At 50.8% G+C, this 24,285-nt stretch overlaps 1 protein-coding gene across 1 annotated transcript; it reads left to right on the plus strand.

Moving 5' to 3' along the window:
- The first annotated feature begins 2,427 nt into the window (after positions 1–2,427).
- Positions 2,428–23,853, plus strand: CPA4 (carboxypeptidase A4). The gene is made up of 11 exons (XM_028525973.2): positions 2,428–2,846; positions 8,215–8,296; positions 8,671–8,805; positions 10,099–10,197; positions 12,801–12,902; positions 14,135–14,239; positions 14,973–15,083; positions 16,155–16,245; positions 17,773–17,972; positions 19,065–19,149; positions 23,400–23,853. Exons 1-11 carry the CDS (start codon positions 2,779–2,781, stop codon positions 23,585–23,587), a joined length of 1,266 nt encoding a protein of 421 aa, XP_028381774.1. The 5' UTR covers positions 2,428–2,778; the 3' UTR covers positions 23,588–23,853.
- Positions 23,854–24,285: the final 432 nt, after the last annotated feature.

A 24,285-nucleotide genomic window follows, 5' to 3' on the forward strand; every position in this document is an offset into this window, starting at 1 on the left:
GAGCAGCAACTCCCTGCTCTCACTGCCTCTGGCCCCTGGTAGCCCCTCGTCTATTCTGTGCCTATGAATTTGCCTATTTTAGGTGTCACGTATCAATGGAATGACATATGAAGGAGGACCTTTCAGAAGCCGGACTTTATTTATAAAAAATTGTGTATTTATTCTTACACATTTAAATTGCAGTCACCTTCAAAGTCCTCTCCTTTTGGTACAATACACCTACGGAGATGTTTTCTCCGCTGCTCAAAACGGGTTTTGAACTTGTCAATTCTGATGCCTTTTAGTGCTTCTGCCATTTTTTGTTTTCACTTCTTCCACATCGGCAAAAACGTTTCCATTTGGAGAGTTTTTCCATCCAGGGAAACAAACAAAAAAGGTCGTTCCGCGGGCTCCCAGTAGATCCGGTGAGTAGGGAAGGTGGGGCCCCGGGGGTCACGGCTGTTTTGGTCAAAAACTGCTGAACACGCAGTGCAGAGCGGGCAGGTGCACTCATAAATCACCCATCATGAAGTGGGTAAACACATTGAAAGAGTCTTCAAAAAAAATTTGCTGAAGCTGCACTCAGCTTCTCACCGCAACGGCAGCTGGTGCGCTGATACAGATGGGTCCCCAGAACACCCCCCTAGTGGGGAAGCCTGGACTACCGGGGCCTGCCCTCCAGAGGTAATTCTGTTTTCTAGGGGGTCTCTCTCAGCATTTGTCCTTTTGTGACTGGCTTATTTTATTTAGCATACTGTTTTTAAGGTTCATCCATGTCGAGGCACATGTGTCGGCCCCTTCATCTTAATCGAGTAGCATTTTAGAGCTAGAAAGGGACTTCGGAGTTCATTTCTTCAATAAATACTAATTAAGCAACTACATTGTTCCAAGCATTATGCTAGGTACTGTGTCCTCTAGTTTCGTTATTGCCCTTGCTTTCCCGTTTCTGGTGGGCCGCGTCATAAACACTGGCGGGGACCCGAGGTGATGACACTCCTTCGTGATTGCCTCATCACGTCTGGGCTTCAGACTCCATATAATTTCTCTTTAGACATTTACTTCTATTAGGGGTTGAAATTTTCTTCATGTGGATGGTTTTCCCTGAAGAGGAGGGGATGGGAAGTGAATTTCAGCTTGCCTAGAATTCTGGGTACTTGATTTTTTTTTTTTAATGCTCAGCCAAGGATATGTTTGTGGATTTTAGACAGGAAGGGAGAGGGGCGGGTGGGGGTGGGGGTGGGGGGCAACTACTGGCTGCTTCCCGCACGCATCCTGACTGGGGATCGAACTCACAGCATTTCGGTACACGGGACGACGCTCCAACGAACTGAGAACTGAGTCACCCAGTCAGGGTGGGTATTTGATTCATTAGCTCACATTCCTTGCAGATTCGGGTCTCAGCTTTTCTTGTTACTAATTTCAAAGCTGAAATCCATCTTGGTGAAGGAGAGCCCAGTCTTTTGAGATGGATCGGGATGGGCAAAGGGGTTCCCTTTCAGCCTGGGAAGGATAGAAGAGCTCTGACAGGGACCCCAGGCCCACAGCTCTGGACAAAGACTCTCCTTGACCAAACCTTAGACAGGCTCCTCTGAGTCCTCTTTTCAACTAGGCTCATGCTTGGGCCCTAGGTTGGTCTCAGCAAAGAGTCCTGCTACAGACATTGTCCCCTAGGCCTTGCTATCTGATCAAGCTCCTTATCTTCTTCCACTTCTGATGTTTCAATCCTTGGCCTGCCTTGAGCAAGAGTCCCGTGAGGCCAGTCAGGCAAGGACACCCCTACGCGCGATGTCTCCTCTTAGCAGTCGTCCATCCGCTGACCCCTCACTCCGTTGTCGTTACAGTGCCCGAGTCGGGCACAATCACTTTCCCCCCAGTTACATGGCCCCTAGTGCAGTAATTTTGAATAACGTCTTCCTTACAGTTTTAACAAATATCAGAATATTTTTTCTTTGTCCCGATCACCACCCCTGGTTATAGCCACTCCCCTTAGCAAGTGCAGAGACAGAGCGGACCGTGGGGCAGTGGGGAGGGGGCGGCCGGTGGGATTTGGGGCTCCCATGGTGGACTCAGAGGCCCCGGAGCCCCTGAAGAGGCCGTGGAGGTCACAGGTGTCTTCCGTTTATTCTGCTGTGACTCGGGGGCAAGGCCACTCGAGACTCAGAGCCTCACACATGTAAGAAGACCTTATTTTTCATAATGCCATGAAGCCTTCACGTGAGCTTAGACCCTACGGAAAACAGGTAATTTATTCAGACTAACACATTCTTCTTATACCTTTTACCTCATGTATTTCCACTTTCTTACTGGAGTCCTAGGAGTTACGCACCGCACTCCTAACAGAGGCCGCACGCTGTGCTCGCGGTGACCTGCTCTGGTGGGCTCTCTCACAGGCCTGGGCCAGGGTGTGGTCTCGGAGCTGGCTGCGCATTTCTTTGCTAGTTTTCACTTTTTTTTTTTTTTTAAACTCCAGAGGTGGCTCTGTCTGAAGTTTACAACCTGGCCTCTCCTATTAGCATGAATTCTATTCAGCACTGTGGGGCTTCCTATTTAGTCAAAGAACACTATTTAAATACGGTGTTGAGCAATCTATATGGCACCTTCGGCACAGAGTTTTCCAGCCTGAGCAGCAAGTTCCTGATCCTGTAAATCAGGAGGCGGGCCTTTATCACGCCAAAGGAATGGCAGAGTCATGCAAGGTTGCTTGGGAATCTCACTAGCATTTCTAAGCACCTGAGTCTGCCTCAGACTCCTTATAAATACAGCTTGACTCAGCCACGGTGTAACTGACACCCTTGGGACATGAAGTGGATACTGCTCTTTGGGGCCCTTATTGTGCCCAGTATCTGTGGCCGAGAAAAATTTTCTGGGTAAGTTCCTTTTGGACTTATTATTATTACTCAGTTTGTTCCGCAATATGGGAGTCAAGTGGATTTGGAAATGAATGGCTGGTGATACTTCCAGCGGCGTGGCCCTGAGAAAGAAGGCCCGGGCTCCTATCCCAGCCCTGCTCTGTGTCATCCTGGACAACTTACTTGCCTCTCGGGCTCAGTGGTACCTGTGACATCAGGGCCAGGTGGCCTCTGCGGTGCTTCCTTGCTCCCTCACCTCCTGCCAGTTCTTTTCCTTCCTAGTTCTCATTCGTAAGGTTATTTCCAGGCATCTTCTCTTTCTTACTCCTATGCTATGAATTACCCAGAATGACCGGAAATTGTTTCTGATTTCCGTTCTGCGTGAGGGAAAACCTGGGTCTTAGGCCTTTTGGTTCCATTTCCCTGTTAGTGGTGAAGGCTCATAGAGCCGGTGCCGTCCTGTCTGGGACACAGAGGTTTGGGAGGAGACCCCCATGCACTGTGCACACACGTGCTCTGTGGTGTGAGGGGAGAGGGCACCGGGGGTAGGAGAGGTTGAAAGGACGCCACGGCGCCCCGCTGGCAGGCTGAATTCTAGTAACTCATTACTGCGTAAGTGCTTTGCCGTTGGCAAAAAGCTTTTGTGTGCTTTATCTTTTGGATCACACAACTCTGCCAGGCAGGGGTGTTATTTTCCTTAATTTAAACATGGGAAAACAAAAAAACAAAAAAACCCCCTCAGCCTTAGAAAGATTAAGAAACCAGCCCAAGGCCACGTAGCTGGTAAGTGGCAGAGCTGGAACTCTGAATGTAAATCCCGTACCCCTTTGCTGTAACGCAAGGCGATCTCCAGATAGAATCCTGTATCTCACCGATCCATCTACGTCTACTAGTTTGCTCTATTATGCTGTCTGGCCAAAGGGACTTTGGGCTCATTTGCTGGGGTAATCACAGTAGTTTCCCCTTATCTGTGGGGGACACGTCCCAAGACCCTCGGCGGATGCCTGAAACCAGGGATAGTACCGAACCGCATACGCACTGTGTTTTTTCTACACATTTGTACTCATGATAAAGTTTACTTTATAAATTAGGCACAGTAAGAGGTTGACAATAACAGCTAATAATAAAATAAAACAATGATAACAATACGCTGCAATAAAAGCTATGTGCGCGTGATCTTTCCCTCTCAAAGTATTTTGCCGTATTGTGCTCACCCTCTGTCCTGTGATGGCCTGAAGGCATGTGATGGGATGAAGTGAGGTGCTCAGCCCAGCGTGTAATTGAAAACTTACAAATTGTTTATTTCTGGAACTTTTCAGCTAATATTCTCGGACCACGTTCTTGGGTAACTGAAACCACGGAAGCCAAACCTCGGATAAGGGGGAAATGATATACTTCTAGGAAATTGAATAATTTTTATGGTGATGACTTCTGGTCACACCTGGCATCTACTGTCAAGTAGCTCGGAGGCATGAGGCTCAGCAGGTGGCCAGGGAAGGAGATGGCTCCGCAGGCAGCGCAGTGCAGCAGCCGCGGGCCGCCATATGGGCTGCTGCGTGGAGCTGTGAGCTCCCACTGCAGCTATTCACTCGGCTGAAAAATCTTCATTTCTTAGGATGCAGACTTTTCTGATGATGCAGCGGGGCAGCCGGGTTGAGATGGCTGGGCCGGGGCCTGCAGTCCTTGCCACAGGACGGGTACAGAAAGGGCCGTGTGCCTGGGCTGACAGCAGACGGTTTTAAGCCATCGGTTCCATCCTCACCCCTGCCCCCCAATCTGGTCTCACCCCAGCGTGGGGAACCCAGCAGAGGTGGTGGAATTCTTCCTGGGGTCCATAGACATGTCCCAGAAGGTGAACATGTATTTTATTTTTATTCGTGTATTTTTTTCCAGAAGGTCAACATTTAGAGCAAGTGGAAACTGGCCTCTAAGCATTCAAGTGGTTGGGAAGCCAGGACACAGGTTGGCTTGGAGGGGTTACAGTGCTGAGGAGATGAAGGTGCTGCCCGCCCCCCCTCCACAAAACCCTCTCCAGTTCTAGTCCCTGTTCTTTCTACTCCACTCACCCACTTCCCTAGTCTCTCTCACTCGGTGGGTGTCTGCAGTCATCATAAGGGCTGGATGGAGGCCAGGATGCCTAGTGGCGCGGGGCGGGCAGACAGCAGGAAGTGGCTGCAGAACTGGCCGCAGCATCAGCAGTAGCTGCGGGCATTGAAGAGTTCGGTGCAGCCCGCTCTCAGCACTCATGGTGGATGCTCCGCCTGGCTGGGGATGCAGGTGAGAAAGGCACGAAGGCCCGGCGCTTGGGAGGGAGAGAAGCACAGCACCAAGGTGACTTGTCCAGAACACGGGATCAGCGACCATGCGGAGGCGGCGGCGGGATAGCCTGGGTGTCGGAGAGTGCCAGGGTTAGGAAGAGCTGTAATAGTACCTGTGCGGAGTAGCGGGGTGAGCGTGGCAACCTGCAAATCCCATCATATGCCCCCTCCCAGGCCAACCTTCCACAGTCAGAACGAGCTTAGGGTCTTTAAATGGATTTCCAGACGGTGGAGATAGGCTGTGTCCAGCTCCGCACACTGGGAAGGACGTTTTCCCAATAGACAAGGACGACGAGGGCAAGGAAAAGGCTGCCTTTCACCGGGCACCCACTTATGTCCTCTCTGCTCCCGGGTTTTGATGGGCATAATATTGAATTTTGAATAATGTGGGGCAACCCCTCCTCCCCAGTTTCAGTGTCATCTGAAGACTGTCCCTCACCGTGCCTCTGGGTGGGGAAAACCTCACATAGGAGTTGGTCCTAAAGCCTGGGTGGAGAATGCCAGGCACCTGAGAAGGGCTGGGCGTCTAGGCAGAGGGAACAGCCTGTGCGAAGGCGTACACAGGCAAAGTACGTGGCAGATTTGGGATTTCATTGAGGCTGGAGCCTCGAAGGCGCAGGAAGGAGAGGCAGGTGGGCAAGGACTCGACTCTGCACCAGCCCTTTGTCAACGTGAAGACATCTGAACCTGCAGAGAACTTTTGTGAGAGTTGATGGGAGTTTGTCTGAGCCAAAGAGACGACGTGCCAGGGAAGCAAGATCTCAAATGCTCCCGAAAACGACAGTTTGGCGCCTTCTTTTATCCGTTTGGAATTAAGGAGGGCTGGCAAGGAAGGTTACTCGAAGGTGGGGATTACAGGACAGTTAACAAGATTATGTGCTCCCTCGAGGGGTCTGAAGCAGAGGCATTCCAGAGTGGACTGGGCTTTGCTTCAGGTGCAGATAAACCTTTTGTAGACCTGGGACGTGACTACTACCCACCCTGACCTGCCCAGTTAGGAATTTGTAATCAGATTACTCTGCGAGGTTACTTTTGGTTATATTGCAGGGCCCCTTCTGGGTCCACATCTTCCCCACCGCCTGCCTGGATACTACGGCTGTGTGTCTGTAGCTGGGCTGGTTTGGGCGCGATGAAGTGGGCTGGGGACTCAGTTGTCACAGGGCCGTGAGATTCCCTGGGACCCCTCGTTGGCATGGACTCCCAGGAGTCCGGAAGTTCTGTCTTGAAGTAACCACTTTGGAAAAGTAAAGCGAATGCTCTGTGTGAATGTGGAACATGATTTGTACCCTTCTGAGAGCTCCTCATTCTTAGGCTCCCCTTTTTCTCTCTCCCTGTCCTTGTCCCCTCCCCTACTTCTCTGTGATTGCTCTTGTCACTGCTGTCTTTTACAAACGCCTAATTTTGCCAGTATCGGTGCACAGGCGCTTTCTAGAACACCACCCCTAAGACGTTCTTTTACTGCAGGGTTGGGGGTGGCTTGTGACAGCACATGAGTTTGGCAGATGGGCCCTGGTATTCAGCCAGGAGTAAGGATTTCCCTTCTGTTTTAAACTCTTCCCTTTTTTGTGAGGCTGCCTGCCTGTGTCAGTGAAATGGTGGTTTGACTCCTCATCTCTCTGGGGCTACAGTCTGACTCCTAGCAAGCCTGCAGGGTTCAGACTGAGACCTGCTCGGCCAGTGGCTTCTCCCAATGTCCCCAGCAGCATCCCTGGGTGTGGTTGGCTGCCCACCTCCCGGGACCCTGTGGAGGGCAGGCGAGTTGGGAGAAAGCGAGCCTCTTGGCATGGGCATTTCCTCCAGATCTGCCACCTGTGGCGGAAGCAACTCTTCAGGGGACCTTGCCTCCTTGGGGCTGGACTAGACCTCCCCCTGCCCCCACAGAGATCCTGGAGAAGCTTCCAGAACAAAGTTACACCGCGAGAGTGCATCCGGATGGAGCTGGCTTTCTGAAGAGGAGATGCTGATCTGCCACGTGAGGCTGCACGTTTAGCTCCCTGTGACAGAACCATTTTCCCTGTCAACAGGTCCTTCAGCCCACAGCTCTCTCCACCAGCTCTTCCTGCATTCATTCATGTCAAAGGGATGACGCATGTGACAGCGTCGAGTGCGGATTTTTTCGGCCTGTCACCTAGCAACGGCTTAATGGCTCCCCTGGCTACTTGAGCCTGCCAGAGGACAAAGGAAGCTTTTCAGGCTCGGCCTTCTCCCACCCACACACAGGACTTCGGGGGGCCTCTGCCCCTGCCTCGTCTGGGCTGCGGATGCTAAACAGTGTGTTTGAAACAAGTGCAGGACCAACACAAAGGGGAGCTCGGGACCGCTGGCTCCCTCTGGCCCCCGTCAGGCGCCCCTCGGGAGGACTGAATCCCGAGTTCAGCCTCAGCCCCTTGGCCCTTACCCCTGAATTTTTACAGGGTGCTGGAGCTGGATGAGCTTGAAAGAGCACCCAGCCTCTCCCCTGTTTGCTAAGAGGAAAATAGCTAATTCCTCAGGGACGGAAGTTCTGTTCTTTTTCCCAGCCTCTTCCCAGCACGGACCTGGGGCCAGAGTTTCAGCCTCAGCCCCTGACAGTGAAAAAGTGCTTCTTTATGTCTTGAGTTAGCTTTGCGTGTAACTCAGGAACATTCCTTTCTGCAAAATATATATGTTTTTCATTATAAAGTAATACGACCGCATTACAGAAAACAGATACAAGGGGGGAAAGTCAGTCATCCATAACCCGGCGACCCGAGCATAAGCACTGTCAGCATTTGCTGTATTTCCGTTTCTGTCTTTCTTCCAGTGCATCTGCTTTTTCCATACCGGAGATCGTGGCATACGTACAATTTTGTGTCCTGCTCTTTCACTTAATCTTCCCCTTAAAGTTATACCATAAGCACTTTTTCACATTTGCCACGTAGTCTTGTTTTTAATGGCTATACATTGTAACCAAAGACTAGACCATTTCCTCTCATTTGGTGCAGTTATGTCTGGGGTAGTAGGTTTGGGGTTTATTTGCCAGCCAGAAAGCTCACCATTATCTTCTGCTTTCTCCCCCCACCCTTTTTTTTTCCCCTCTCTCCCTCCAGGGACCAAGTGTTTAGGATTAATGTCAGAAATGGAGACGAGATCAGCAAACTAAATGAGCTAATGAAGTCAGACCACTTGAAGGTAACTGGGCGTCTTGGGTATCTTCTGATTTTGGTGGCAGAAGACTTGCACCACTGACATTATTTCTAAAGAGCTTCTGGGTGTCACCTTGTACTGGTCCACACGCCTCCCCCTCGCCGAGAGGGCTGACGGGGCAGAAGGGCCCTATACCATAGCAGGGCTGGGAGATGGGAGGCCTCAGCAGCGGGCTCCCTCTTTTCATCTGCCCCTGACTTAGCATTTCTTGGCCTTTGCCAGGCATTGCCTGCTGGACAGGCCTGCGCCCAGCTCCTCAGAGATCACCCTGGCTTTTGGCAGTCGTTCCAGAAGAATGGGCTCATTATACCTTTTACCTGAACTGTCCTTTAACCTGGTTTTCTTGCTGTTATCTTCAGCTCAACTTCTGGAAATCTCCCTCCACCTTGGGCCTTCCCGTGGATGTCCTGGTCTCATCCGCCAGTCTGCAGCCAGTCACAGTCTTCCTCCAGTCCCAAGGCTTAGATTACTCCGTGACGATTGAAGACCTGCAGGTGGGTCAACCAAGGCCCCCTCACTTGTACTGCATAGCACACAGCAGTCAGAGCGGAACATTCTGAAGTTCTGGTCTCGTGTTCTTCCGTTTTGCAGATGAAGACACTGAGGAGTGTGGGAGTGAGGTGCAGTGGCCTGTGGGAGGAGCATGTTGTGGTAGAAAGGGCATACGTAGGGTAGGGAACCAGACAGACCTGGATCTCTATTTTGTTAACTGCTAGTTGTGACTTTGGACGTGCTTTTAATCTCTTTCTTTCTTTAAAAAAAAAACAAAAACCAAAATATTTTTCTAAAATTAGAGAGAAAGAGAGAGAGAGAGAGAAAGGAACATCGATTTGTTGTTCCTTGACCAAAGGAACAACAAATCGGTTGATTCTTGTATGTGCTCTGACTGGGGATTGAACTCACAACCTTGGCCCATCGGGATGACACTCTAACCAACTGAGCTACCTGGCCAGGGCAAGCTTTTAACCTCTTGAGCCTCTGTTTCTTCGCTGGGAGAATGGTAATAGTGATAACCATTTCATGCGATTTATTGAGAAGAGCGATTAAATGCGTGTACAATGTCTACAGCGACTGGTGTGTCAGAGATACCCACAAGTATTGAGTCACTCTCCCTTTCCCTACAGGAGGGAAGAACAGAGTGGGGTGGGTGTTGGAGGCCAGCCATAAAAAGCATCCTTTGAGAAACAGGGGATGTCACCAGCACCCTCAGTCGAGGGAAGAGCAGCAGCCCCCTAGCCAGGCACCAGCCTCACGACCTGTATCTGAACAGCAGGACAGTGTCTGGATCATTTTCTCCCCTTCATCGAGGTGGGTTATGGACTAATTGGTGATTTGGCCCAGGAGTTTCCTGATGGCGTGAGCAGCTGTGAGCTTATTAATCATCCTCACGTGTCATAGACATCTGCCAGGAGCCTTCAAAGTATGAGTGGTTATAAGAATTTCTTTGTTTCTGAATGGTTTCCCGAGCTGTATATTTCAGAGGCACTGGATACCAGATGCAGGCTGATGTCTATAGGGTTCATAGTATAGAATAACAAAATAGCACATGTACTGCTTCCAGGGAGTAAGGAGGTTTTGAATGGGGTAATGTGCAATGGGCACCAAGCTTTAAGATTTTATAGGCATGTGGAGGATATCTGACCTTTCACACCTTGGCATTTGTGCTGTTTGACATGTGTGCCGAAGGCGCCGCCATCTTGGTTGGCCCATGGGCGAAGACGTGGCAGAAATGAGATGGACCCCCACCTCCGATGGACCACCTTGCAGTGTTGCCATGTCTGTTTCAGGCCCTTTTAGATGAAGAACATGAAGAAATGCAACACAACGAAGAGCAAGAACGGAGCAACGGTAACTTCAACTACGGGGCCTACCATTCCTTGGAAGCTGTAAGTGTTTCCGAGCGGGTTAAGATCAAGGTTATCAGTGTGCTGGGTTTTGTGACCCCTTTCCTTCCTTCCAGGAGGGGTTTGTCTTTAGCATGACATCCCTTCACTGAGGGGTTCAAATGTGCACTGGGTTCCTTTCCAGTTCTTGGGTTGCTTAACTCCCACCAGCACCTAAGAGCATAGCGAGAAGACAAACTGAACATTTTCTTCCACGTTTCATTCTTTTCTTAAGCAACCCCTCAAAGGAGGCCATGAACTAACTGCAGTCATTTCTAGTGCTTGGAATTTTAACCTCCTTGTACCCTGCCATAATCCTTGTATTGTGTTTACCCAAGTTAGAATATTACTTATTCCAGGCAAATAGACAAGTGGTTATTTCAAGGTTAACCAAGTATTTCCCCTCATTTATCACAACGACTCGTAACGTGTATTTGTGCCATAATGCATTTTGGTGCTGTGTCTAGTTAGAAACCACTTTATATAGATGACTGACTTTCAAGGTAAGCCAACCCTTCAAATGAAAAACTTGGAGCAGAATAATTTAATATGATATTGGAACTTGAGGCATCAAGAGGAACTAATAGAATGAACTGCATCATGTACAATATAGTTCTGTTAGGTCCCTCAATGTCTTCTTCATTAATCTGGAAACGGCAAGCTTAGGAACACACCCCAAATCTAAGTTGGTATCTCCTCCCTGTATCTTAATGCACATTGTTCTTTCGATCCAAAGACATGCTTCTTCATGAGGCATATACTTCTTTTGAGTTGTTTTTCTTCTAGTGAGTGAGGGATTACCTCAAAGTCTGATCATTTGCACTTTTTTCTCCTGATCATCAGTAGCTTTGTTTATTTTGTACACTTCCAGCTGCATTGCCTCTTGATCCTTCTTGTGACCAATGACATACATCTGCGAAACAGCTGGACAAAGTCAGGAGTTCAGGCCAGGGCCACGGACAAAAGCAGAGTTCAGGGTCCAAGGGGAGCTCAGGGTCCAAATAGGGATTAAACCCAGGATGTTAGCTTCATTAACACTGGACACTCCCTAGCGGGCTAGCCAGTCCCAAACTTTACCCAAGATCCCGGAAACTGTATTCGCTCACCCGCCTGCCCTGGGAAGCTCACTTCCTTATCCGCTGGCTTTTGGCTTTCGTCCTCTGGCCTTAGGTGTCATTGTCATCTGATTTACAGCTATCTCTTTTTCCCTGAGAGGCCTTTTCACTGTGGATTGGTGTACCATCGTCTCCCTTTGGCTTGATCATATTCAGTGTTTTTTTTTTTTTTTCCTAAAAACACCTTTTAAGAGCTCATATCCTACAACCACTTAGCTCTTAGTTCTCTAGTTGGAAGTTCGTGTTTGCTTCTACCAGGGTTTCTAGTTCCAGAGGCTTCCTATGTGTTGGGGTTGCTGTTATTTCTGTTGGGTTCTCAGGTGAGTTTCCCCCTGATGTTGGCTGTGTGAATTGGACCTCCTCCCCAGGCTCAGCGGGGTGTTTTAACCTTTCCTGGGTGACTCTCTTTCCTCCCGTGGCTCAGGGCAGGCATCTGACTTTTGTGCCACTTTCTAGGGCCAGTGGATAGAATTTCCAGGCCCCTTTCATGGTTCGTTTGCCAATTCCCAGTTCTCGGGTTCCAGCTCCTTGCCCTGCACTGGGTCCCGTGCCCTCTGTTCTTGTTCCCGGTTTGCTGTAAACCCTCAGCACCTAAGACGGCTGGCTGCGTGGGCTTCATCCTGCGCCCTCTGCTTGGCCAGCTTGCTCCCTCTTCATTTCTGGCACCTACAATTTCCCCCTTTTTAGCTTTTAACTTGGCGGTGCATAATCTTCACTGTATTTTATCTGGCTTGCCTATGTGTTTGGGGAGTGGTGTCTTGCTTCAATTTGCCATATTGATTGCAACTCTGATAAACCCTTTGAGCTTGGTATTATTCTGTGTATTGATTGCACATTTTCCTCTGCTGTAAGGGCCCTCCTTCCAGTTTTAGGTCTAAATATAAATCTGTTTACTTCCTTCTTTTGACCCTCAAAAGATTTGAGCAACATAGACGGGTGAACTGTATTTAAGTCAGCCATAGCCACGATGGGCAGCTCTCCACTTGTTCTCGTAGGGCCTGGAGGAGTAGCCTCTGATGGGAGGGCCTGTCCACTGGGACCGGGGAGACACCATTGCAGCTTCTACATATATATTTATTAATGTGACCGTGAAACTGTTTTGCTTTGTAATCTACTAAATAGATAAGTATATATACATGCTATTTTTTTAACTGATGGAGAAAGTGATCAAAAAAGTTTGGAGTGCACTGATTGCAAGAACCCGGGCTAAATGGGGCCGCAGGGCCAGTCTAGGATGGTTCCGAGGGCCACCCTGCTGGAGCCGTGGGTTAGTTTAGTGGGCCGTAATTTTGTGGATACAAGTGTGTTCTTCTCTGGAAAATGTGTAGAAAAGGACTCTTTAGGCCCTTCTTCAAGAATAAGCATTCCGTGCTGATTACGTTGTCAGCCCCAAGGTCAGGGGGGCTGGAAGACATCGTTAAGTCCGCAGATACCTGCCCGGAGCCGAACAAACGCTAAAAATGCCTCTGGCTCCACTTTTCCATGCTTCAGATTTACAGGGAGATGGACAGCATCGCCGGAGACTTCCCCCATCTGGCGAGCAGGGTGAAGATCGGACGTTCGTTTGAAAACAGGCCGATGTATGTACTGAAGGTGAGGCCCCGTGCCCTTTGGAGAGCTGGGCTGGACGGCGGCTCCCGGGTCCTTGCGTCCCGGACCCAGCCATCGGCCTCCTCCAGGGGCAGCTCTGTAGGACCTTGTAGACTTCGGGGAGGAAGGTGAGGTAGAGAGACTCGACCGGGATTCGAGTGTGGTCTGACGGACACAGACGTCCCCTACTTGCAACGCCTCACTCCAGGCTTTGCCGGAAGGGCCGGGTCAGGGATGCCTATGGGAGGAGGTTAGTATTCCAGAAAGCTCTCAGGGCACAGTCCTTCGCCTTCATTCCCACCTTCTGTAAATAGCACGACAAATTGGGAGAGTTCTACAAATGCTATTCTGCTTCTAGGGGCGCTTATTTGAAAAGCAATCCAGGAAGCTAATTTTAGGGCTGATGTAATTTTAAGCCCAGCCTATGATCCTTGGCTGCACAAAGCCTAATTTCCAGATATTTCTAACAGGTTCAGGTCTCTATTGGCAGAGGAGGTAGAGAATTTATGGCAATAGCAGAAATCACATACATAATCCAGCCGAATGCGTAAAAAAGAACTTGGAGATGCAAACCATGGAATGACCGGCGATGCTGGGAGCTTGTCCCACCCTTAGCCTCCTCTCAGCCCTGGAGAATGCAGGCTCAGGGCAGTTGTTCAACTACCAGGGGGAGGAGATCTTCCAACGAGCTGCTTGCTCTAAAGTAATCTTTACAAATTTGCCAGTCTGATGGAGACCCTGGCATCATTAGCACCAAGCTCTGTCCTGGGGGCGGAGGGGGACCCACTAGAAAGCAAGAGCCAGAATTCACTTAATGCCATTTACCAAGAGCTCTAGTGAGCCCCTCTTCCTCTTTTTAAAAATCGAATTCATTTACTGCAGCCGCCAGAACAGGCTGGTTCGCGCACTCTTGTCTCTCTCTGTTGGGGTGCCGTTTGAGGTTTTCCCAGGGACACAGTATTATTTCTAATCACACTGGCATTATCATTCACAACAGCAATTGTTTCCCCTTCCTATTCGCTTCCAACCCTGGAGCGCCGGCTGGGCCCGCCAGCCAGCCAGCCAATTAAGCTCCCTAGTCACGGATAAACTGATAAATAGATGGTGACCTCAGGAACATTTGGTCTCTGAATTGTCTTAAATAGATTAAATGAATAGGGGCGAGCTGGAGAGGGGAGAGGTGAGCTGAGAACGGGGCTGGAGGGTCATTTTCTGGTCTCCTTTTCCTTCCACAGTTCAGCACCGGAAAGGGCAGTCAGCGGCCGGCCATTTGGCTGAACGCAGGCATTCATTCCCGGGAGTGGATCTCACAGGCCACGGCCATGTGGACTGCGAGGAAGGTCATGTCGCCTGGTGTTAGGCCAGAACTCTGGGGAGCCCGGGGGGCCCCTGAAGCTTCCCATGAGGCAGGGCCCAGGGGATGAGGTGGGAAGACACGATGGACTGGAGGCCTTTTAATTTCAGAGAAGCAAAAGGTCAGAGCTCCTTGGTCAAGCCACTGTGGCTAAATGACAGAGCGCATTCACGGCAGTGAGCAAGCTAATGAGCTGCAGGGGTGGCCCCAAAACACAGACCCACGCAGAAAGGGAGTGGAGCCTTGGCAGCAGCAAAACTCAGCTGAGCTTTGCCTTTGGCCCCTTCCCAGCCCCCCAGGCCCCCAGGGACCTCATGCTGTCTCCGTGTGCCCCTGGGAAGCCTGCTTTAAGCCAGCCCGGGAGAGGAAGGGTGGTGCACATGGAGGACCCATCTTCCTTACGCCTAGCACGGGGGCTCAGATTCCTAATGACTGCTGTGATGTGTGGCCCTCCGCTCCCCTGTTCCCACCCCCTGGAAGGAATGAGTAAACCAGACAGCCCAGGGCTCGCTGCAGTTGAGGTCATCCTGCAGCCATGTTCCCCCAGGTTTTCAAGTGCTCGGAGGACCTTGCAGAGAGCTGTGTCCTTGGCGGTGGCGGGGAGGCTGCAGGGGTGCTGTTCCAGCAGCTGGGCTTGTGGGGGAGATACACGGACTGAGGCCTAACGGCCCAGCCCAGCCCGCAAGGGCGTAGCTGACAAACTCGTTATCTCTGCTTAGATTGTATCTGATTACGGGAAGGATCCAGCCGTCACCTCCATCTTGGAGAAAATGGATATTTTCTTGTTGCCAGTCGCCAATCCTGATGGATATGTATATACGCACACTCAAGTGAGCAATACCAAATGGGCTGCTTGGAGTTAAGGCTTGTTTGTGGAATGCCTTGCTTTGCCACTAAATATTTGCATGACCTTGGGGAAAACTTCCACAATGTGTTGTAATGAGCTTCCTTGGGGGTCTCGTTCTCCAGGCACTCTCTCAGCTGGGAATCACCAGGGAGTGTTTTTCTTAGAGACGCTAGTCTCATAAACTTCCTACATGGATCCTGGATGATTGTCAGCCCTCTGCCAATCTCCTTCGCATTCCTTTCCCTCCCACGCATATTTTTCCTGACATTTTAAAGCAAATCCCAGACATCAAGTGATTTCACCCAAGATTTCTTTCGTGCGCATCTCTAGCTAATGATAGTTAAAACAAAGAAACGAACAGCACACCGCTATCACCTTCACAAAAGTAACGGGAATTCTCTGTAAGTCCGTTTGTTGCAATCAGGACCCAGAGAAGGACCTGCGCCTGCGTTGGGTTGTCACGGCTCCGCAGACGCTTTCACTCTGTGATAGTGAGCGCCGTCCCACACGCGTCTTTTAAAAATAGCATTCATTTTGGGGAAACCAAGTAGAGTGGCCCGTGGCACGCCTGGCATTCTGAACTCGGCCGATGGCCTCTCTGCTGCGTGCCGTTTAACGTGTTCTCTCAGCCCCGTGTTCCCTACATGCTGGACATCAGATCTAGAGGCGTGCTCGGATTCACATGACTTTTTTTAGGCGAGAACACAATAGTTGTGCGTTTCTGAACATGTCGGTGATGATGCAGGTGCATAATGGCCATTCGTCCCACTTTTCCCGAAGCCAAAAGTTCCTCAGTGGGTGCAGGCGCCATCAGCCTGGTTCTTGTATCATGGAGTGCTCATAGGGCCGTTTTGAGGGCACCCGTGTCTCAGAGCCAGAAGGGCCCTGAGGGGAGAGGACAGGAGCCCCGACGATCCTCCGGGCAGAACTGTGAAGCAGCTCGCCCCGTCCACAATGCCCATCCCCATTTTGGCCCCCCCCAAAAAACCCTTCACCTCTCTTGTGCCCTGACCCACCTCTGGATGCTTTGTTCCTTCCTTGGTGCACTTTGCAGAACCGACTTTGGAGGAAGACACGGTCCCACCATCCCGGAAGCTCCTGCATCGGTGTTGATCCAAACAGAAATTGGAATGCTAGCTTTGCGGGTAGGTTGGAGAGCCGCTTCTCACACCCTGTTGCCCCCGGGTCGCCTGGTCCACGGGGCTCCAAAGGGCTCCACTGCTGATTCGCTGAGAAACTTGGTACATCCCTTATGCCCTCCATGTCTCGTTTTTAATTTTTTTCTTTTATAGTTTTGAAAGGGAACAGCTCTGCAATTCCTATTCTCCTGAGAGAATGCTAATATTGAAAAACCATCATAGTCTTTTTTAAAAAAAGAGTTTATTTATCTACTTTTAGAGAGAGGGGAAGGGAGGAAGAAAGAGAGGGAGAAAAACATCAGTGTGTGAGAGATACATTGACTGGTTGCCTCTTACATGCCCCCAACTGGGGACCTGGCCCACAACCCAGGCATGTGCCCTGACTGGGAATCGAACCAGTGACCTTTTGAAAAACCATCACAGTCTTAGACATACACATCCATGCCTCTTCCTTATACCCTGCTCACCCCAGCTTGTGGGTGGAAGGGCTCCTGAGGCAGCCCAGAAGGGAGCAGTTAGCACTGTTGCTGTAACAGGCAAGATCACATGTGGTGAGAATTAAACTCCAGCAGTTTACCCTTAGATGTATAAATATGAACCTCCACTCTTTGATGTGATGGAAAGACAATGAATGAGGAGACTTGGGTTCTGAGTTCCCTGTATTTAAAAGTCATCCTCATAATTGTGCCAATAGACACTTTCCCATGCTTTATCTTGTTCACCATTCTTCTGACCCGGAGAGTGAATTTTAGCATCTGAAATGAGACCATGGACACTCAGAGACAATCTCAAGAGTTTATGGTTAAGAGTTGGATCTGAACTCCCCTTGCGATTCCAACTCCCAGCAGTTCTCCCTCACTGTTCTACAGATGTTTTGTCCTTTCACTGGCACAGAAAGAGCACGCAAACCATGGGGGTGGGCGGGAATAACGTGACCGTGGGAAAGGAGCTGATACAAATTTAGGTCAGGTATTCCACACCTGGGCTGGTTTTGCACACACCAGATACCTCGGGGAACTATACAGGGAAGTAATATTGAAGACGATATTTCTGAACACCTGTCACATAATCAAGAGATTTTAGCCACAACAATAGATTATTTTTGGCAGCGCTCTGCCATTAGGATCTGAACCAAGAGAACGAGCTGACACCAGGATAAATGGAGTCATTTTCATTATTAATTGGTATTCATATTAATTATCTAGACTACTTATTAATTACATCTCATTGTCAGGTGTGATATTAATGATTTATGACAGTTGTTAGTGATACAATATAAGGTCAACTTTGCCCTTTTCAAGGAATCCTGCCAGTTTTCTCTCTCAGCTGTTGCAGATCCGGCACCCCGACTTCCCACTCCTGCACCCTCCCCTCACCGTCCCCACCGTGGCCTAGGTTCCGGGGGGCACCGAGCAGTGGCCCGCCCATTGCCGGCACCTTCTGCCCCTCCCCTGGATTGTGGGTTCTGCACTTCTGTTTTCTCGGCCTTTGGGTTAACTAACGTTTCTGCCTGGGCCACCTCCCGCCCCACAGGAGGGGGAGCCAGTGACAACCCTTGCTCCGAAGTGTACCACGGACCCCACGCCAATTCCGAAGTGGAGGTGAGATCGGTGGTAGATTTCATTCAAGAGCATGGGAATTTCAAATGCTTCGTCGACCTGCACAGCTACTCACAGCTGCTGATGTATCCGTACGCGTACACAGACAAAAAGGCCCCCGATGCTGATGAGCTGGTGAGTGACGGGCTGGCCTGCAGCCATGCCCAGGCCTGCTTGGCCCTTGCCTGCTGCCGAGGTGGTTGGTTGTTCTGCAGCTTTCCAAGGAAAGTCCAGGAGCCTGGGCTTATTTCATTAAGGGTCCCATCTTCTCTCCCTGCCTTATCAGGCCTACTGGCAATTGGAAGATGTGTCCTTATTTCTGTGTTTGCTGTGACTTCCAAGAACCACACTTCTGGTCCCTGCCTTTCCTTATCCCTTGTGTTTCGGCCAAAACCCCAAACCCACTGCAGACCCACTGGCTGCCAAGAGCTGGGGGTGGCATTGTGTTGCGAGCGGGGGAGGCGCTCCTGACTCCACATGAGGTAGAGTTTGAGTAGCGTGTCAGCCACCGCCTAGAGGTGCTCTTGGCCACGTACAGTGGCTCATCCTAGGATGTGAACAGGCACGGACAGTGGACTGTCAGAGCTGGGCTGGCATCTGCAGAGTGACCGAAAGCCTCCCGCTCTTTGCTGGTCGGCTGAAGCACACCCTTCTGCCCAGGGCCACAGCTAGCGCATAAACCTCCCAGCACATACGGGGCTCATGGTGGCAAGGTGGGGGCTGGATTCTGGCCTCAAGCAGGCATTCTGCATAGGACAATGGCAGCCCTGTCCCTACTCCACTCTGGAATACCCAACTCCAAGGTTTTCTCTCGAACATACTCAGCCTTCCCTCACATTTGCAAACCTGACACTTCCTCCCCTTAGGACCGGTGAAGATGGTGTTGCCTGTACTAGATTCCTAAGGGGCTGTGAGCAGCCGTCCAGGTCTTTGGAGAGCTTGCGTGTGTAATATACACGCTTGCAGGATGCATGTGCATCTTCTCTCACCTCCCTCTTTATCCCCTTCCCCGAACTGGAAGTAAAGAACTGGGGATGTGATGGGAAATGGAGTTCCCCTCACTTTGGAATCAGGCCTCGACTTCAGTGGGAGGGGAAAGAAGGGGAGACCCAAAGGGAAAGTTGGGGGAGGGCCCGGGAACCTTCCAAACCACTGCAGTGCAGAAGAGCTGTGGCACCTCAGGCTGCGGCACCCGGTCTCTCTCACTCCGCCCACTTCCCGTTCTAGGACAAGGTGGCGAAGCGCGCGGCCAAAGCGCTGGCCTCCCTGTCGGGCACCCGGTACCACGTGGGCTCCATCTGCAGCACTGTCTGTAAGTATTCGTTCACTCTCTAGGGAAGGCTTTGAGAGGGACCTCAACGTGGAGCAGGAGAAGGGCTGCAAGTTAGATGCTGCAATCTGATTGTTTCTGTTGTTAGTGGGTTGTTTCTGTTGTTAGTGATAGACTGGAGTTATGTCAATCCTGTGTGGTAATAGCTGTTGCAGGCAGTCATCTTCATCTTCATCATCATCATCACTACTGTCATGCCGTTTATCATGCGCCCATGATGACTTGTTCCGCCAGCGTGGGACAGCCTGCGTTCCTTATCTCCCATTAACAATCCTGACACAGTTTATCAGGAACTCCCCCAGCCCATCATTGGCGGTGAAAACCCACCTGCGGATTGGCGGACGCCGGTGGTGGTGGTGGGGTGGCTGGGATTCCCGCCCTTGCTGTCAGAAATGAACACGGGTTGGGGCGTGGCAGGGTGGGAGCTGAGTTAGGGGGTCTTCCCAACGATGCTTAGCATCAAGACAAAAAAAAAAAAACCCACCAAAACTCTACCAAGACCCCAAATCTGAAGATAGTCTTGAGGCTCATTATCCAAAGCCGCAACCTCATTTCGAGGAAATAGCCTTTGTTTTGGTTTCTCGGTGGAGTGTTTCATCTGAAAAATTCACTCTGTTCCTGTGGAGACCCTTCCAGTCCCTGGTCTCTAACTGTAAAAACGGAAGAAAACAATGCTTCTCCAGGCCCTCACTATCAGTGGGAAACCTACATACAAATTCGGGGAGCTGGTGCTGACCCCCTTTAAGCTCGTGCCCTTCTTCCCCCTCCCAGTGCCTCCCCTGTCGTTGGCAACAGCTGATCCCCGCCCCCCCACCCCCAGCAGACCTGCTGATCCTGGATTTCTTTCTGCTTCCTCACTGTGCCTCGCTCTCTCCCACCTGCCCGCGCCACCTCCCACTGCCTGTCCCCTTCCTCGTCCTCTTCTGGGAAGACTCTCCGTCTCCCTCCAGGGCCCTCTGATCTCGGCACTTGTCTGTGTTTCAGGAGCCACCATGCGGCATGAGGCCGTCAGCGTGATGTTAGTGTTTGTGTTGCTAATTGCAGCAACAATCCATTAATTATTCATGGTTTATTATTATTAGTGTTGTTAAATGGGAACTCCTCAGAGAACAAGCACATCAGGAGAGTGTCTCCACCCTCCGCTTAATTAGTCGGAACCGCGTCCCAGGCCTAAGAGAGCTAAACAGACTTGGTGGGTGGTGGGAGTCCTCTGCGGACGGCCTGTCAGAAGATCTCTCTGAGTCACCAGGATCCTGGCGTTGGGGTCAGATAAAGTTGAAAACGTGACCTTGTCCCCTCCCATCCAACGCGTCCTTCTCCTCCACATCAAGAAACACTCATCAAATTCCTCCAAGAGGAGGAGCAGAAGGCTCTGTTGAGGGTGCCCAGGACACATACTACAATATTCCCTACCTCTTTCAAGAGCCCGTCCTCTGTATTTTTGCAGGGTGCCCCGCCCGTGGGCCGCCTGCAGCCCAGGATGGCTATGAATGCGGCCCAACGCAGAATCGTCAATTTACTTAAAACCTTTTTTTGCTCATCAGTTTTCGTTAGTGTTTGTGTGTTTAAGGTGTGGCCCAAGACAACTCTTCCTCTTCCAGTGTGGTCCAGAGACGCCAAAAGGCTGGATGCCCCTGCAGGCTTTGTCTGCCCTCCTTGCTTTCCAAAAACGTAGTCCATTTTTGTATAATAACACTCCAGCCCCGTGGGTTGTGGAATATGCTGCGCAAGTAGTTGCTGTTTCTCCTTCTAGTGCTGGACCTTTTCTTAGGTTTACCACTTTAGATGAATATCATTCTAAAATGAATGAAACTCATTCTAAAATGGGTTTCAACTTTCTTGCCTGTTAAAACAGAGCATGTTGCCCTGGCTGGTGTGGCTCAGTGGATTGGGTGCTGGCCTGTGAACCAAAGGGTCGCTGGTTCGATTCCCAGTTGGGGCACATGCCTGGGTTGCAGGCCAGGTCCCCAGTAGGGGGCGCATGAGAGGCAACCACACATTGATATTTCTCTCCCTCTCCTTCTCCCTCCTTTCCCCACTAAAAATAAATAAGTAAAAAAGAAAAAACTAAAACAGATCATGTAGAGGAGACTTAAACTCCTTTCTCTAAGACTCAGTGGCCTCCTGAATGTCAGCTGTTACGCCCTGAAGGCCGAGTGTGCCCTGATGGACTGGGTAGTTCCTGTGCTAGCAAGCTCCGGCTGGTTTTGCTTCTTTAATTCTTGTGTCTGCTTTTTAGAGTTTTCTCATCTTCTTTCTCTGGCCAGACTGTACTGCTTTCAGGCCCTCTGCCTCCAGCAACCTTTCCTCTTACTGACTCTGGTCTACCAGGGGCTTGGAAACAAGTTCTTTGGGCTGATTCGGCTCATGAGACTGTGGGTATTAAGGGCAGTCTGACAGCATTGTCTATAGTCTCCAATGACTGGTAGCCCACGCAAGACCACTAAGCATCACGTGTTCGTCAGGAGAGTGCTGGATAGAAACGCATTTGGTGCAGTCATCAGGGAAGCAGCCCTTGCATGAATGAGGCGAGTCTGTATGTGCTACAGGCAGTGACCTTCAGATGTTGGTGAAAAGGTACAGCATGCAGAACAGTGTAAATAGTATGTTCCCATTTGTGGTTTTTTTTTTAAAGAAGAGTAGACTTTGAGCAGGGCCCAGATAAAGTGAACTCCATGAACTTGATCACTTCGCTAGGCAGAGGTCTTCTTGCCTCCTTCCTGAATTTTAAATGCATCCTGAAATACTTAAGTCTGCTGTGTATGTAACCTCCAGAAACCTCTGGTACCTCGGCCTGTTTTTAATTCAGCATTTTCTCAGAATAGAGAGAGGCCGTGGGAACCATGCAAGGATCTCAGAGAGCGTAGGAGAGTGTGCTCCCTCACCCAGGGAGCAGGTAGTCTCAGTGGAAGCAGCATCTCTAGAAAAATGGCAAATGGTATGAGAGCCAGTCCTCAGGACAGTGGAGAAACAAAAGGGCCTGTCCAATTGTGTAACTGACATGTAATACACCGAACAGACTAGAAGGAGGCTGAAGAAAAAGCAAGGGCTTCCTCATCAGATGGACTTGGGTTTAAATTCCACCCTTGCCACTTCCCATCTACACGTCCTCAGGTGAATTACTCATCCTCAGCTTGGGTTTCCTCACCTGGGAAACAAGGACGACAGTACCAACCCTCACTGGGTTTTTTAAGGTTAAATGGGGTCATAAATGTGAACTTTCCAGTATCACGACTGGCTCGTGGGAGATGTACAATAAGTGGTAGCTGCTATCGGCATCATCATTTCATTAATCAATATCGTCTACACTCTGCACCCTGACCCAATTCCTGCTCTAGCATAGTTTGAGGAGAAGCAGAAAAACAGGCCTGTTGCCTTTCCTCAGCGTTCTGAGCGTTTTGGCAAAGGGGAAGTCCGAGGGCTGTGCTGTTTTCTTTCTGTGTGTGCCATTTTTTGCTCTGTGAAAGCTATCCTAAAACCTCGCAGCTTAAAACAAGAGAGTTATTTTCTTAGCCAGTGGCTTTGCTGGCTGGCTCTGGCTCAGGGTCTCTCGAGGTTGCAGTCAAGACGCCTTCCAAGGCTACAGCCGTCTCAAGGCCGCACAGGGCCGGAGGGCCTGCGTCTTGGTGCCTCCCACAGGTGCCTGGCAAGTGAGTGCTGATTTTGGGTGGGAGGCCTCCCTCCTTCACCACGTGAACCTCCTCTAAAGGCTGCTGAGTGTCCTTACAACATGACAGCTGGCTGTCCCCAGAGCAAGTGAGCCAAGAGAGGGCAAGGTGGAAGCCAGTGTCCTTTATGGCCGGCCTTGAAGGTCACACACTTGCGCCTCCGCAGTCTCTTGTTGGTGACACAGCCAGGTAAGCCCCCGTCAGAGTACGGGGGGCACTGCGCGAGGACGTGGATGTGACAAGGGACGCGGCTCACGGGGACTGTGTCTCACATCCCTGGAGGCTGTCTGCTGTGTTCTGTCTCTGTGAGCACTGGTTTCGAGGGACCGCAGGGGTCTTCAGAGTGACTGAGTGATCAGGTGGGGATGAAGGTTTGAAATCTCTTGATCGGACACTAGCGGAGACCCTTGTGGTGCGGGGCAGCCTGAGACACACGGGCGAGGCCAGTGTTCTGTGTCGCCAGTCTAATGATCTGCCGAAAGAACTCTGGACCCCTCCCTGCCCCTTCTCCCCTCACCGCGAGAGGAACAGGGCTTGAAAGGCGTGTGCTCTTCCGATCTGCAGATAAGGCCAGCGGCAGCAGCACGGACTGGGCGTATGAAAACGGCATCAAGTACTCGTTCACTTTTGAGTTGAGAGATACTGGGCACTACGGCTTCCTCCTGCCAGCCAACCAGATCATTCCCACGGCCAAGGAGACCTGGCTGGGGCTGAAGACCATCATGCAGTATGCGCGGGACCACCTCTACTAGATGAGGAGCCCGCTTCGTCTACACGTATTGATCCCTACGTATGTAGACACACACGGAAGCCACTGTTAAAGGGAGCTTTTCTTTGCCCTGTGAGCCAGAGCCCTGTGGCTTTGTAGAAGTGGTCAGCCCCTCTCCAGCCCCGCTCCCTGAACTCCCTGCGCCGGCGCTGTCTGGTGCACCTGAGGGAAGGGCTTCTGTAACCTGCGGTATTCTGATCCTGGGGCTGGGCGGAGCTCTTTCTTTGCAGCCTCTCCTCACACACCCGCACAGGCTGGCGGAGGGTAGGACCGCCCCTTTCTGGTGGCTGGCTCCGCCCCGTTTGTAGAACAAAGGAGTATCTGCGGCGGTTCCCTAGCCTCACCCAATCTCGCCAGGCCTGGTGACCCTGCTCTGCGGGGCGGGGCAGGCAGGTGCTGTGGGAAACAAAGCGATTGGTCTCGAAGTTGATGCAGAAGGAACTTCCTTTAATTTATCTCACTCCTTCTTGACCATGTTGTTCTTTGAAAAACAGTTCCTGCAGGGTCATCAGCAGAGGTCATCCCTGCCCCGCCCCCCGTTTTGTTTTTGTATGTTTTTGGTCTGAATACCAAGTAGTGGGTCGCTTGTCATCGCTGGACCCCAAATTCCCCGATACCGCAGTTCTGATCACACCCTTCCTTCTATTACTCAGGGTCACCGGGCTCCCAGGAGAAAATCGG

Source organism: Phyllostomus discolor, chromosome 10 (assembly GCF_004126475.2).
Source record: "Phyllostomus discolor isolate MPI-MPIP mPhyDis1 chromosome 10, mPhyDis1.pri.v3, whole genome shotgun sequence".
Lineage (NCBI taxonomy): Eukaryota > Metazoa > Chordata > Mammalia > Chiroptera > Phyllostomidae > Phyllostomus > Phyllostomus discolor.

What these genes read in the sequence shown, in the direction of transcription:
- CPA4 (XM_028525973.2), top strand. Translation starts at nt 2,779, where the DNA reads ATGAAGTGGATACTGCTCTTTGGGGCCCTTATTGTGCCCAGTATCTGT. An exon ending in TGAAGTCAGACCACTTGAAG is followed by an intron (nt 8,297 to 8,670) that starts GTAACTGGGCGT and finishes TGTTATCTTCAG; the next exon opens with CTCAACTTCTGGAAATCTCC. An exon ending in CTCCATCTGCAGCACTGTCT is followed by an intron (nt 19,150 to 23,399) that starts GTAAGTATTCGT and finishes TCCGATCTGCAG; the next exon opens with ATAAGGCCAGCGGCAGCAGC.